This window comes from Megascapheus bottae, chromosome 2 (assembly GCF_031878675.1).
Source record: "Megascapheus bottae isolate mThoBot1 chromosome 2, mThoBot2.hap1, whole genome shotgun sequence".
Lineage (NCBI taxonomy): Eukaryota > Metazoa > Chordata > Mammalia > Rodentia > Geomyidae > Megascapheus > Megascapheus bottae.
The window spans coordinates 660,178-676,675 of NC_143510.1; the positions used below are offsets into that span (position 1 = coordinate 660,178).

General features: G+C 42.5%; 1 protein-coding gene across 8 annotated transcripts in view; it reads right to left on the minus strand.

Moving 5' to 3' along the window:
- Window positions 1-13,264: 13,264 nt before the first annotated feature.
- Ccdc91 (coiled-coil domain containing 91) overlaps window positions 13,265-16,498 on the minus strand; it is a 182,718-nt gene continuing 179,484 nt past the window's right edge. For all 8 annotated transcript variants that reach the window (XM_090319078.1, XM_090319123.1, XM_090319088.1 and 5 more), the window contains one exon: window positions 13,265-13,434. In XM_090319078.1, the coding sequence (XP_090175204.1) occupies window positions 13,324-13,434 (111 nt within the window). In that variant the 3' untranslated portion in view covers window positions 13,265-13,323. The remainder of the gene's footprint in view (window positions 13,435-16,498) is intronic.

Below are 16,498 nucleotides of genomic sequence, written 5' to 3' on the forward strand. Positions count from 1 at the left end.
TCCTGAGGCCTGTGCGCGTTCCCGTGCGGGGGGTGGACGTGAACTCTGGCCCGGGCGCCGGCCCCGAGCTCTCCGCTCAAGGCTGGGGCTCCACCACGTCAGGCCCCAGGCCCACGTGCCGTGTTCTGGTGGGGAACGGAAGACAAGAGCCTCACGGACGTGGCCGGACAGCCTGGGCTAGGATCTTCTGTTCTCAGTCTTGTAGAGCACTTAGGATGCGGCGGCACCCAGCTCTAAGAGCAGTGCGAAGGCCCCCCTTCCTTCCTTCTAAAGTCAGATGCTCATTGACATGAAAGAATAACAATTCTCAGTAGCGGGAAATAGGTGTGCCTGTGACAACAGGAGCCAGAATGCTCGGGGCTGAAAGGAGACAAGAGTCCATTCCCCGGGTGCAGAACTGAGGGTGCCTCTCCCATTTCCCACCCACACCCCGCTCTCACCTCACAGGTCCGCTCTCTATCCTGACTCTCACCCTCAGCCCATGCTCCAGCCAGGGGGGCAGGAGAGAAAGGCCCAACGCCCCTTTAACGTGCATTGATCACCATAGGCCCAGCTGCAACTCAGGGAAAGATGATGGTATATACCCATGCATACACTATATACTACATGCACACATATACATCCGTGACATCTATAACATCCATGCACACTCATACACGATATATCCAAATCATATATGCATTGTATATATGCATATACATACACACATATAAACACATGACTGTGTATAAGCTTATATGCAACTATACTTAATACATATACAATATACATATATGCTTATACAGGTACACACATATACATACGCACACTTAAAAAAAAAATCCGGGGGCCTGGAGTTTGGCCTAGCGGTAGAGTGCTTGCCTAGTATGCACGAAGACCAGGGTTTGATTCCTCTGTACCACATACATAGAAAAAAGCCGGAAACGGGGCTGAAGCTCAAGTGGTAGAGTGCTAGCCTTGAAAAAGTCCAAGGAGAGTGCTTATGCCCTGAGCCCAAGCCCAGGACTGGCAAAAAAAAAAATCTGTTCATCATCATAAGCCACCGAGCTGTTTCCATAACTGTTCTCTCTGCAGGACTCTTACAGTTGCCTCAGGATGTGGCTTTCATGAGAATATTTGCAGTGGACAAAACCAGCCCTCTAGTGAGAGTGGCATAAGCAAAACTAAACCCAACATTTTGGTGGTCTTAGCTAGTCCAAAACAATTCTACCCGAACACCAGAAGAAGTTAGGAGTTACAAAAATGAAAAGATCTCATAGGAAGCTCATTTATTACATTCCTAAAACTTTTTTTTGTTGTTTTGTTTTTAGCAAAGAAGATGAAGCTTGAGTTGATGCAATGAATTCTTGGGGTACATACAGTATTAAACTACGGTGTGTGATTGCACTTCTGGGGAGCTGGCCAACGACAAAGATCCAAACAAGTATTTGTTTCTGATGAGTGTTTTGCTCATGGCTTCAGAGCAGATGGTGGCTGGGGAGATGGGACTGTGGTTGGCAGGGAAGGAAATGGCCTTCATATAGTGACACTGGAGCATGGCACTTGCTGAGGAAATATCCCACTCACCCCAGCAGGACGAGGGCTATCCATACCCCAAGGATACTTAGCGCTTAAGTGGGCATCTGCCACTTCCCCAAAGCCACACAGGCAGTGACTCACAAAGCAGTGAAAGGCAAGCTGGGTGTGGTGGCCCATACCTGTAATCCCAGCTATGGGGCAGGTTGAGATCTGAGGACTGAAGCTCCAAATCAACTCAGGCTATTAAGTTCATTGAGACCCTATCTCCAGCCAAAAGTGGAGATGTGGCTTAAGTGGTAGAGCACCAGCCTTGAGCAGAAAGGCTAAGCAAGAGCTTCATGCTCTGAGCCGGGTGTGGTGGCTCATACCTGTAATCCTAGGTACTCAGGAGGCTGAGATCTGAGGATCCCGGTTCAAAACCAGCTCAGGCAACACAAGCACGTGAGACTCTTATCTCCAATTAAGCACTAGAAAACTGGAAGTGGGGCTGTGGCTCAAGGCGTAGCTGATAGCCTTGAGCTGAAGAGCTCAGGGACAGCACCCAGGCCCAGAGTTCAAGCCCCATGACTGACCAAAAAAAAAAAAATAAAAAAAAGAGCATGATGCTCTGAGTTCAAGCCTCAATACCAAGACAGTGAAATAAACTAGACAGCACTCCAGGGACCAAATGAAATGGACGCTAGGACCAAATCTGTCTTCAGATTAATTGGAAAATCTACTTTAACCACATTAGCTACACAGGTAACTAGTACAATTCATCTGAACGTGTGGGTGGTGTTGTGTGAGTCTGCACTGAGCTGGTCGAGGTGAGGCCATTGTGCTTACAGACACACGTGATAAAACTCTAAGTTGAAAGAAAATTCCAGAGACTTGTGCTAGCCATTTGTGTAAACTTGGGGAGAGTCTTCCAGTAGCCAGGTTTCCACGAGGATCTGCTCATGCATATACATTTTTTTTCTTATAAATACAATAGTACTTTGAATTTGTGTTAGATGAAACCTTGGAGTGTCATTTAATATGATTTCTGGTCATCCTAACCTATGTTGTTAGAATTTAGTCAATTCTCTGAGATTTACTTTATTTCTAGTCCTAGGGCTTGAATTCAGGTCCTGAGCACTGTCCTTGGACTTTCTCAAGGCTGGAGCTCTACCACTTAAGCCACAGCACCACTTCCGGCTTTTTCTATGTATGTGGTACCGAGGAATCGAATCCCGGTCTTCATGCATGCTAGGCAAGCACTTTAACCACTAGGCTACACTCCCGGCCCTCTGAGTTTTATTTTATTTTATTTTTTAATGTGCAAGTACTGATGTTTGAACTCAAGGCCTGAGTGCTGCCCCTCAGCTTTTTCACTCAAGGTTGGCGCTCTACTACTTGAACCACAGTTCTGCTTCCATCCCATTGGGTTCTTTAGAATAGCGTTTCTCTTGGACTTTTCCAATACTAGCTCTCAAGTGGATTAAAGAATCTGACTAACCCCAAACCTGATACACAAAATAGACACAAAGAATGTAGGCCAAAATTGTTAACAGAATTGACCATATCTAGTTTCCTCTTCGTTATAGAGGTGTGATTGTATTTTCTGGTCTAGTCATTTCAAATTGTCTTGATCCAAAGAGAAAAAGTTGTAGAATTTAGAAGAAATAATAGCCGAGCTTCATTTCAGCTTTTGTGCCAAACCGTCTCTTAATCATGTAATTCGTCTTGTTTGGATATCATTTAGGGTAGCCCAAAATGCCATCTGCTATGGAGATCTCAAATCACTGCTTGAGAACTTGCCTGGCTAAGGTAGACGCCGCAATTCTCCTCTAGCCCTAAGATTTGATGTGGAGACAGAATGTGTAATTTTGCACTCGACAGAGCCAGAGGAGGAATTTAATATTACATTCAGAACCATACTCAAATTGTCCCAAAAAAGTTCAATAAAATAATATTGCAAATCACACTCAAGTTTAATCTAACTGGCAATGGTTGAGAAAAATTGAGAAATCAAATCTCTGGGACAGCGCTGGCTGTTTACATGTTGTGAGAGCTGCACGCTGGGCGGCTGCTGTTTACTGGGCTTAGATTTGACTCCAGGCCAAGGCTCCCATCTGACTTCATTCGGCTGCGGTAAGCTTTGGATTCCTCCATGTCACCACTCTTCCGAGTAGACAGCGCTCAGCAGACAGGCGGGGGAGGAAGAAGAGACGAGAGGCTGGTCTACGCAAGAGACATGAACCTGCTTTCAGCTACCTGAATTAATCCCGTGAGGCCTCCAGCCAGAGGCTCACACTCCAACACAGTTGAGGTGAACCATGAAATGAAAAAGGGCATCTGAGAATTCTCCAAGTATTTCTACCAGATGTGGGGGTAGGGAGAGGGTTATGCAATAAAGCATGATTATTCTGCTTTATTTGATGGCACTTTAAGTTTCTTACTTACAAATGAATGGGACATCTGGCAGAAACATGATGGATGTGTGTGTTTGTGTGTGTGTGAGTCCTGGGTGATGTCCCTTAAGCGCTCTACCACTTGAGCCACAGCTTCATTTCTGGCCTTTTGAGTTCATTGGCTATTATTCATGCCTGGGTTGGCTTTGAACTGCAATCCTTAGATCTCAGGCTCCCGAGTAGCTAGGATTACAGGCATGAGCCACCAGCACCTGGCTTTCATAAATGTTCCTGACACAAATTAAGACATGGTTTCACAGAAGAAATACTGTTAGTCCGAACAAACGAGTCAGCACTTTTCTTTTGAAATTTAAAAGTGAAAAAATAATCCCTACCAATTCAAAAAAAAAAAAATCTGGACAAAAAGACGACTCAGCTAAAAGGAAAGGCAGTATCTATAACAATTTGCTTTCACACAAATATGGACTGTGCACCTCAAAATATGAGCTTCGCACGCCTTACATTATTATGCCAATCCTGGGGCTTGAACGCAGGACTTGGGCACTGTTCTTGAGCTTTTTGCTCAAGGCTAGCATTCTATCATTTGAGCAACAGCTCTACTTCTGGCTTTTATTTATTTTTTGGTGGTTAATTAGAAGTAGTTTCTTATGGACTTTCCTGCCCAGGCTGGCTTTGAACTGTTCTCCTCAGATCTCAGCTTCTTCAGCAGTTAGGATTACAGGTGTGAGCCACCAATGCCCCGAGTTTTAACTTTATACATATCTATATAATACTTTATATATATATTACACTCACACACATTAAAAACTGTGCTGGTACAGGGGCTTGACCTCAAGGCTTGGATGCTGTCCTTCAGCTCTTCCTCAAGGCTGGTGTTCTACCATCTGAGACCCAGCTCTATTTCCAGCCTTTTGATGGTTGGTCGGAAGAGTCTGACAGACTTCCTTGTTCCAAGTGGCTTCAAACTGTGATCTTCAGATTCAACATCTTGAGCAGCTGGGATTACATGCATGAGCCGCCAGCACCTGGGCTACATTCAAACATTGTGGAGTAAATTGGAATTCATCAAATTGAGAAAGCTGACACACTGGAGAGATTACATATTAAGCCCATAAATGTTGACAGCTTGGCTCCATCTTACAAAAAGTAGGAATAAGTACAAATTTCTAAATTTTGCAATGGGAACAGAACTTAGTCCTACATTTGAAAATTACATAATATAGGTCTGGGAGTTTGGTCTAGTGGTAGAGTGCTTGCCTAGTATGCACAAAGGCCCCAGTTCAATTCCTCAGTACCACATACATAGAAAAAGCCAGAAGTGGTGCTGTGGCTCAAGTGGCAGAGTTCTTGGCAGAGTTCTAGCCTTGAAGAAAGCCCAAGGACAGTGTCCAGGCAATGAGTTCATGCCCCAGGACTGGCAAAAAAAAAAAAAAAGAAAAAAAGAAAAAGAAATTTATATTGAGGGATATGAGAGTTTTCATCAACAGGTAAAGCCTGTGGAAAGGAGCTTGTGACTGTGTGTGTGTGTGTGTGTGTGTGTGTGTGTGTGTGTGTGTGTGTGTGTGTGTGTGTGTGTGTGTGTGTGTGTACTGGTACTGGGGCTGGAATTCAGGGTCGTCTTACTTGTTTTTTTGCTCAAGGTTGTTGCTGTACTTGAGCCACAGCTCCACTTCTGTCCTCTGTTAAGATAATTGGAGATAAGAATCTCCCAGGGGGCCAGGAGTTTGGCCTAGTGGTAGAGTGCTTACTTAGTATGCATGAAGACCTGGGTTCGATTCCTCAGTATCACCACATATACAGAAAAAAGCCAGAAACGGTGCTGTGGCTCAAGTGGTAGAGCTCTAGCCTTGAGAAAAGGACAGTGCTCAGGCCCTGAGTCCAAGAGCCACGACTGGCCAAAAAAAAAAAGTCTCCCAGATTTGTCTGCCCGTGCTGAATTTAAGTCCATGATCCTCAGATCTCAGCCAGCTGACAGGCGTGAGCCACCAGAGCTCAGCTGGTGTGTGTGGCTCATTAAATTAATGAGTAAATAACATTAAATTTTTAAGAAAATTTAGAAATGATCTCATGTCGCTCTCCTTGTTTTCCTCTGTGAAGCTGTAAAATCAGAATGCCCACAACACCACCAAGGCACTCGTTCAGACTGACTGACTTCCCTTAGGAATTACAGTGGGCAAAGATTACGATTCATCTTCTGGAAGAATCTGGAAGATTCTCCACGGTTACATTCTCCTAGCTAATAATAATTGGATTTCTTCACATTTTAACCAAGTATTTTCTGTGAAGGTCATGGAAGTACATGTTAAATCACTGTATTGAAGTCCTCTTGATTTCCTTGAGCTGTAGAATGCCAATCTTTTAACAACAGGTAAAAAGAAAAAAAAAGAAAAAAAAAACCTTATTAAATGGAAGTTGGCTTTGGGAAGTGATTTTCCCACGTTGTTGCCCCAGCAACTTCAGTCCTGACATTTAGAAGCCACAAGGCCTAGGGCAGGCGTCACTCAGCATAATTTACTTGGCCAAGAGGTCAAGCCTGGAGTGAGTGCTAAGAAACACCACTGGCATCCTTTTCGTCAGATCGATTTCAAAAGTGAACCTAGCTAGTCGTCAGTGGCTCACTCCTGTAATCCGGCTATTCCAGAGGCTGAGATGTGAGGGTTGTATGTGGTTAAAGCCAGCCTGGACAAGAAAGTTGTAAGACTCTTATCTCCAACTAACCACCAGAAAACAGAAGTGGAGCTGTGGCTCAAGTGGTAAAGTGCTAGCCTTGACCTAGGCCTTGAGTTCGAGCTCTAGTACTGGCACACCACACACACACACACACACACACACACACACACACACACACACACACACTCATAAAGACTTTGGGGAGGAAGGGGGCTGTGGAATGGTAATGGAAGATGGAATAAGGAGTAGAGGTGACTGGATCAGAGGCAATCCCACTGTCTAACGAAGACACAGTAAGGAAGATGTAAGCTGAGGGAAGACCCTGGAGACGGGGGAGGGGGTGAGCAGGGTGAGTGAGAGAAGGGCAGGGTTCTGATGTGCCAAACATCACATGGAGGCGAAAACATCCAGTAAGTCCTTATGTATAGGGATTCTGGAAGGAAGAAGAGAGAAGGTGAAAAAAGATACAAACTTGGTGGTCTTTAATTTATGGGAAATATTCAAAGCCATGGAACCACAGATCACACAGAATAAAAGGAGAAATTAGCTGAATACCTGTAATCCCAGCTACTCAGGAGAGCTGAAGATTACAGTTCAAACCCAGCCCAGGCCAGAAAGTCTGAGTGACTCATCTTCAATTAGCTACCAAAAAACAAATGCTGGAAGTGGTGCTGAGGCTCAAGCGGTAGAGCTCTGGCCTTGTGTGCAAAAGGATAGTGCCATGTCCTGGGTTCAAGCCCTAGCAATAGCTTGTGCATATGCACACTGCACAATTACCCAGACCTATCACAATCGAGGTTAGGGTCTCTAAAATATTGCACTATGCGTTGCTGCAGAATTTTGAGTCTTCTCTATATATAATTGAGAACACAGACCTACAGTTCTGAGAAGACATTAAACATGTTGCAGATTACAAGTAGAGAGCTGGCAGTGTGACTAATGCTCTTTATTTTATTGTGCTTGAACTCAAGGCCTAGGTGCTTTCTTTAGTTTTTCTCTTAAGGCTGGTGCTCTATCTTTTGAGCCACAGTCCCACTTCTGACTTTTTTTTTTTTTTTGCCAGTCCTGGATTTGGGCTCAGGGCCTGAGCACTGTCCCTGGATTTTCTCAAGGCTAGAGCTCTACCACTTGAGCCACAGCACTACTTCTGGCTTTTTGCTACGTATGTGGTACTGAGGAATCTAACCCGGGTCTTCGTGCATGCTAGGCAAGCACTTTAACCACTAGGCCAAACTCCCAGCCCCACTTCTGACTTTTTGATGTCTCACAGGCATTCCTACCCGGACTAGCTTTCAACGGTTGATCCTTAGTTCTCAGTTTCTTGAGTAGTTAGGATTGTAAGTGTGAGCCACTGGCCCCCTGCTGCAGAGTATTTATATTTGGTAGAACCATCGTAGCATGTTGTGGAGAGAGTTCGGTTCATTTGAGAGCGAACAGATTTGTATCCCAGTGACTGTGGCTGGTTACCAAGGTTGCTTAGTCTCATGCCGACCAGACTTTTCTAGAATTTCAGATTTGCTAGTTATCTCATTTCCGGTACTCGTCAGCAACATGCAAGTTTTAATTTGGTACAGTGTAAAAGATGTTTCCCCTTGTCTATGAGAAAAAAAAGGAAATTACAAGAAAAACAAAATCTTGATTTTTTTAACGCTCAAAAAAGCTATCAGAAAACCACGAGTTTGCCTGTAAAATTGTCACAGAATTTTTTTCCTCTTACATGAAACTTTAAGACTCATTAAGACAAAACTATATGCTTATAGGTTGACTCACTAAATATTTAATATTTTTATAGAGCCCAGGCATCTGCATTTTTGACAGATTTGGAACATATACAAAAAATTAAAAACCACTTAGAAAAAATCCTTTTTATAAAATCTGGTGTCCAGTGCTTACTAACATTTTAAGAAAAAGAGTCTCAAGGGGCAAGAACTCACAATCATTACATACATATCTTGCCACAAGGAATTTTCTATAATCTGTTTCAGTATCTGAGCTGTGTTGAAGTCAGCGATTTGTACATTCTGTGGCTTCTTCTTTCCCCCCTTCCTTTTCAAATCAGCTTCCAGACTTCCGAGAACAGAAATTGTGCCAGGAATGACTCAAGTTTTCCTACCTTTGAGTTGAGTTTGTTTCTTGATTTCTGTGTGTTTCTCAAAACAAGTCTAGTGTGGATCACATTTTGAAGTCAGAAGGGATTTTTGAGGCTTATTAGCTATTCTGATACCGGATGTGTATCTCTAGTGCACCAGCCCATGTTCCACTCCTCCGAGCAACTATCTCTGGGCTCCTTCTCTTGGGCTGTGGTGGTGACAGGAGTTTATTTCACCTCAACACAAGTCTCCATTCCCCTCTTGTTGTAAGGGAACTCATGTGGTGGGGACCCATCCAGCGTGCTCAGAACTCTGGATGCGACCTGCCCGCGTGCTCCTCTCCATGCATTTTCTCAGAGCAGCATATGAATCTGAATAGCACATTTATATTAACGTGATTGACTCATTCTAGTAGTATGCGGAATACAAATGCATTTTCGAATGTTCAGAATTTTTGCTTTTGGAGTTTGAACTCAGGGCCTCACACTCTTTCTTGCCTTTTTCACTCAAGGTTGATGTTCTTCCACTTCATCCACACGTCCAACTCCTGGGTTAACTTTCATGGACTTTTCTTCCTTGGCTGGATTTGAGCCATGATCCTTAGATCTCAGCCTCCTGAGTAGCTAGGGTTACAGGCAGGCATGAACCACCAACCAGTGCCTGGCAAGTTTTCAGAAATGATGCTGATTTAGAAAAGGCTGGTTCAATTGGAGTTATTTAAGCTTCCTATCATTTAGGAAAGGGCGGCAATTTTACCTAAAACTCTTCAATTAGTATTCACAATTGGTTAGCTGATTGGTTAATTGAAGACAGTGAGATCAATCATATCGATGGACTTAAATCATTATGAGCTCCGATATGTTTTTAGTGGCTGCTAGAACAGGGATAAAACAAGGACAGCTCTCTGTCTTTAGGAGGAAGACAAAAAGTAAGAAGGCAAACTATAAATGATAGAAGCATCAGTTATGAAAGCACTCCACTGGAAATTCAGGACATCAGAATGGTGCCTGGTAGCGTTTGTGGGTCCATTGTTGAGACTAGATGTTTTGGCGGAAAAGAAAACAAAGCAAATCTGCCAGCTCTTTCCCATTGTTTACATCCATCAGTGAGTGACTGAGGACAGAATAGCCCCTATTAGGGGTGACTGAAGCCAGGTGCTCTCCGCACCCTAACTACTCAGGAGGCTGAATTATGAGGCTCATGGTTCAAAGACAGACCAGGCAGGGAAATCCATAAGACTTTTCTTTTCAGTCCTGCAGAGCCTGGGCACTGTTCCTGAGCTTCTTTTGCTTAAGGCTAGCATTCTACCACTTGAGCCACAAAGCCACTTCTGGCCTTTTCTGTGGTACTGAGGACTCAAACCCAGGGCTTCACACATGCTAGGCAAGCACTCTACTACTAAGCTCTGTTGCTTCTCCTAACTCCTGGTGTTGCTGGTGATGATGACATGTGGGTGGCAGAGCTGAGCCTCTGTTTCTTGTGCTTCCTGCTGCTTCTTAGCAGTGTTATTTTTTCCTGGTGCCAGCACTGGGACCTGAACTCAAGTTCTGGGTGCCGTCCTTTAGCCGTCTGCTCAAGGCTGGCATTCACCTCTTGAACCACACATCCATTTCTGGTTTTCTGGTGGTTAAATGGAGGTAAGTGTCTCATGGACTTTTCTTCCTCAGCTGCCTTTGAACCATGACTCTCAGATCTTAGCCTCTTGAGGCGCTAGGATTACAGGTGTGAGCTCCAGTGCTCAGCAGTAGTCTTTTGAGACACACTGGAGCATTCACTGGTATATAAACAGAAGAGAAACATGAGAGGCTCGGACTTGGATCCCAAGACCTCCTCTTCTTCTGGACATTTTATAAATGTCCAACAGGCTTGTACATCTTTTTTTAAAATTCAGAATTCAATATGCAAAAATCTATTTTTTCCAGTGAATTTTTCCAGTGTTTGTTGTTTTTAATTGTTTAAACACAGATAGCATTTTCCTAATTCCATTCCGTTAGTGAAATTACAAACAAAACAAAACAAAACCCAAGACAACGAAAAGACCTTTTAATTGTGGATTCCTGACTCATTCTACTGACAGCAGCCAGGGGTGGTGTTTTGCCTCCGGACTTGGAAGGTGAATCAGCATGTAGGAAATGCAGCCGAAACCACCTCTCAGCCTGGGAGTGGGGTGGGGGGTGCTCCTGAGTCCGGCACTGTTTGTAGTTTTGGATGTCTGTGATTTACGTGGCTTTGTTAGACAACACAGACTTTGGTTCACTTACATTTAACATTCCTTAAAATAAATCAAAGGCTGTTTCCACTTTGCATGTGGATTCGGGTGCTGGAGGAATGATGAACTAACAAGTGCCGAGTGTCCATGGTAATGGACTGGGGCTCTTAGCTGGAATGCTTTCATTCATTCATTCATTCATTCATTCATTCTTTTTTGGGGGGGTTGTAAACAACAAAAACTGGCTCTGGCTAGCTCAGACAAATGTGAGTGGCACTAAGATATTAAGACATTTTCTCATGGAGCAATGATTTAGCCTACAGGGTATTAGAAAGATCAGGTCTAACCCCCAACCTACCCTGTGATTACAGGGAAGAAACCTATCTACTTGATAATTAAATAGGGATCTATGCGTCTCCATCTATAGGTTGGTGACATGTGAAAACATTCTGCTTGTAGCAGATACACACTCCTTCCACTAATGAAAACACGATACTACAATACAGACACAGTTTGAAAGTTACTACATCATTCAAAAAACCATAAACAAACAGGTGCTGGTGGCTCATGCCTGGAATCCAAGCTATTTAGGAAGTGGAGATCTGAAGATCATGGTTTGAGGTCAGCCAAGAAGGAAAGTCCATGGAATCTTATCTTCAAAATTTACCAGCATAAAAGCAGACGTGGAGCTGTGTTCAAGTAACAGGGTTCCAGCCTTCAGTGAGAAAGCTGAGGGAGAGTCTTAGGCTGAGTTCTAGTTCTAGTACTAGCACGCGCACTCGCGAGCAAGTGCACACACACACACATTCACCAAAGGGAATAAGAAAAAATGAATGTGGTAGTGAAAGGTGGAAGAAGGTATGGACTATGAAGTTTCTTGACTTAAGACTCGTCCTCTAGTTCTTTGGTAGCCTTGTGCATTCATACCCAGCTAAGTCACATGACAGCAACTTGTAAAGTTGTCCTTTGTAAAGTCGTGCCTTGTGAACCACGGAGCACAGTGGCTTCCTACTAATTGGACTGAATTTAAAGCTCTCTTCTTTTTTTTTTTTTGCCAGTCCTGGGCTTGAGCTCAGGGCCTGAGCACTGTCCTTGGACTTTCTCAAGGCTAGAGCTCTACCACTTGAGCCTCAGCACCACTTCCAGCTTTTTTCTATGTATGTGGTACCAAGGACTCGAACCCGGGTCTTCATGCATGCTAGGCAAGCACTTTAACCACTAGGCCAAACTCCCGGTCCAGCTCTCTTCTTTACTAAGTTGCAACTCTAGTGAATGGCCTGCTTTAAACTTTAGTTTAATTTCTAAGAGAAAACTAAGCTGTTTTTAATAGTTAAGGATTAGTGGTAAATTTTTCAAACACTTATGGAAGGGTATTTATAAAAGCATAATAATTCATGAGTATTTCTGAGAAAGGAACCATAGTGAAAAGAAAGAATTGGGAAAAAATAAGGCTAAGCAAACAAAATTTGTTGGAGTTTCTTTTTATTACACAGAGAAATCCCAGAAAAGCACAAAGCCCTTGAAATTAGAAGCATTTCAGAAAATAAGATGAAATCTGCATACATACATTTAATTGACATTTCAATTTTGATGTTAAAAATACTCATGATTTTATATTGAAGCACAATGCTCATGAATTAACATTCTGAAAGGAATGATTTCATAGATCTGATATTTGAACCTGCATTCCTATATATGTAAGTGCTATTCTCAGAGAGTAGGTTTTCAGTTCAAGTTAAGACAAAACCAGTCATTGATTAATACAGCCTTTGCAGAGCAAAACTACGAGATGGATCTACGTCATACACCACTTGGGGAGCTTGATTGGTATGGCAGATCTTAGCTGAATATTATAATCTTTAGTGATTTTATTTACATGATGTTTTTTAGCAGAATAACAAATATACATATAATGCAATTGCAGAAAAGAGGTTAGGGTAACACTAGATTTATTATCTATTATAACAGCATTGTATATGCCAGTTGCACAGATAAATAAGTGCTAACATCCCTGCTATTTCTATCCTTAAAATCAAGTAAATACACTGTAGCATCTTCTCAAAAATCATCCTTGAAAACAATCGAGATCCTTATTCTTTTTGCAAAATACCGAGCAAATGGCTACTATAAAGTGGCATCATTACTGTACGAAGTTGACATGGCTCTGCATGACTGTAAAGCTGATGTGACTTTGAGACGATGGCGTTTTTTCACTGATTGTGGGGTCATACTATTCTGTTGCTGTTACTACTACTAATAAAATAATAAGAGATGGAAGGGAAACCAATGAAGAAGTAGATACCTTGCTACATTCTGTAAATGTTTCTCTGGTGTATCCTGGGATTGGGAACCAATTCGGGAGGCGTGAAGAAAGAACAAGAACATTTTTACACTCACAGATTGTATTTAGAGGTCGGTGCAGGTGGGTGAGCACGCCAGGTCTCTACTCAATGTCACTGGGCTCTGTGGCAATCAGGGCACTCAGCTGTTTCTGTGCACAGGACAGGAATAGCTCCAAGCTGGACAGGCTTCTTTGGCGAATGACTTGATCAAGCTGTTGATTTGTTTAAAGACACAGGGACAGCGAAAAGAGAGATGGGGGGGGCAGGATAAAAAAAAAGCAACGATAAGTAGAAAACATGATTGTCAATGAAAATTTAGACCAACATTTTCAAATGAGATAATTTAGACAGTCAAGGAATACTTTAGGTGAAAATAAAGCCATTATCTCAGGTCTAGCAGCTAAGATGAAAGGATAGATCACCAAAAATGGAATACATTTTCAGCTGGGCACCAGTTTCTCACACCTGTAATTTTAGCTACTCAGGAGGCTTGGTCCTGAGGACTGCAGATCAGTGCCAGCCTAGGCAGGAAAGGCTGACAGACTCATCTCCAATTAATCACCAAAGGGGGAAAAAGCTGAAAGTGGAGATGTATTTCAAGTGGTGGACTGCCAGTCCTTTGTTTTTTCCCTTGTCGGTTGTGGACTTGAACTCTGGGCCTAGGCGTTGTCCCTGAGCTCTTTAGCTCAAGACCACAGCCCTACCTCTTGAGTCACAGTGCCATTTCACAGACTACCAGTCTTGAGCAAAAAGTTTAGGGACAAAGGTTCAATCCTCAAGACTAGCACAAAATTTGTTTCCATAACCAATTTTGATTTATAGGAACATGGATGTTAATATGCTACATCAGAATAATTTTTAGAAAATGTAAGAGTATAAGAATGCTTGGCTGGGTGCTATGGTTCCTGGCTGCTTCCTGATTTCTAAATATTTGTTTATTGGGCATGAGCTTATCCTTTTTCTGAGTCAAGAATAATTCTAGCAAAATGCTCCACTGTTTTCCCTTGTTGCAGTAGTTCTGTATGTGTGGCTCACATGGCAAAAGTGATCAAGGCTTTTGACTGGATCAAGAAGATGTGGTATTTATACACAATGGAATTCTATGTTGCCATCAGAAAGAACGACATCGCCCCATTTGTAAGGAAATGGAAAGACTTGGAAAAAATCATATTAAGTGAAATAAGCCAGACCCAAAGGAACATAGGCTCCATGGTTTCCCTCATTTGTAATAATTAGTACACATCTAGGACTCTCTTAGCAGAGGATTAGAATAGCTCAAAACCTAGATACATAAGGCCATATAGGATGAGACTAAATGAAAGGATCTCTAGGATATGGAAACAAGAGCTTTATTTATCTTGTGTGACTGTTCTTAATGTACTATGTTATTTCTCTTCAATTTTGTTGTCCCTTCGTTATCTCATATTGTTACAGTATCTTACCTTGTTACCTGGTATATTGTATATACGTTTATTTATTTGACATAGGAAAGGGAAGGGGGAAACAAGATGATTGGGAGGGGGTTGAGGGAGGAAAATGGGGACAAAAACATGAGAAGGGGTATCAATATGTGAGAAGTAATGCATCTACTATCTGTCAACTATAACCCCTCTATATATTACCCCTACAATAATAATAATAATAATCAATAATAAAAAGTGATCAAGACTTGTACTCAGGTGGGAGCTGGTGGCTCAGATCTGTAATCCAGGCTACTCAGGAGGATGAGACCTGAGGATGGTAGCTCAAAGACAGCCTGGACAGACAAATCTGAGGGCCTACAGTTATCTCCAGTTAACCAGCAGAGCTGGCATTAGAGATGTGGTTCAAATGGTAGAGCACCAGCCTTGAGCGAAAATAAAGAACAAGTGAGAACACATTTTATGCTTAGCTATTATTTGTCATCTACACAAATGCAATATGAAGAATGATAAATTTACACTGATCCAAAGAGCAAGACTCAGCCAATAAAAAAAATCTGCCCCATTTTAATACAGCTGGTCATTAAAAAAGTATTCATTTCTTAAAATATCTGATGCTGTGTGTGTGTGTGTGTGTGTGTGTGTGTGTGTGTGTGTGTGTGTGTGTATTATCCCTTAGCACTTTTGCTCAGGGCTGGCATTCTACTACTTGAGACACACCCCCACTCCCAGCTTTCCGGTGATTAACTGATAAGAGTCTCATGGATTTTTCTGCCTGAGTTGGCTTTGAACCAGCACCCTCAGCTCTCAGGTTACTGACAGCCAGGATTATACAGGTATGAGCCATAAGTGCCTGGTGTGAAGTATTATTTTAAAAATTAATACGTGTGTGCACACATGCACACCTCTTTTCTATAATATTAAGTACTAAGGGTTCTTTCAATAGTTGTTGAGCTTCTACATGCAAGATATTCTGATAGTTATGAAAATATTAGGCTTACTAATATTACTTTTCCAACCTATAGTCATATATACTTTTATGATCTTGTTTTAAAAAAATATATAGCTAGAACTGATATCAGAACAAATTTTTACTGAGCTATTTCAACACTCTAGTATTAAATTGTGACATGCTTTACTTTCTCTTTTTCTCATCTGTGAAGCTTATTAATAAAACTGAAATTTACCTGTAACATTATAGGTTACATTAATATAGATTGTCTAGTACCATTTTTTTTTTTTTGGTCGGTTGTAGGGCTTGAACTCTGGGCCTGGGCACTGTCCCTGAGTTCTCCTACCCCTGGAGCCACAGCCCCACTTCCGGTTGCCTAGTGGTTAAGTGGAGATAAGAGTCTCGCAGACTTTAGTGCCTGGACTGGCTTTGAACCATGATCCTCAGATCTTAGCCTCCTGAGTAGCACTGGTCTTCTGACTGAATTCAGGGCCTCTCTCCTAGAGCTTTTCTGCTCAGGGTTGGCATTCTACCACTTGAATCACAACTCCCCTCTGGCTTTTTGGTAGTTAATTGTTGCTAACAGTCTCCAGGACTTCCTGCCCAGGCTGGCTTCAACCTTGATCCTTAGATCTCAGCCTCCTGAATAGTTAGAATTACAGGCATGAGCCAGCAGCAACTGGCCATTAGTGTCTGTCTAATTACTGGTAACATTCACCATTGTTGGTATTTTCAGGTAAGTACATTTGATGTGGGAGGGCTCCCCGGTAGGGAGCTGCAGCTTGGTCATGAAATCGCCCTCTCTGGAACTGTACTGTAAATCATGTGGAAAGGGGCTTTGAGTCAACTTCAGGGTAATTAGTGTTACATAAAATACATGTTTAGAACCAGTCAGACTTTCAG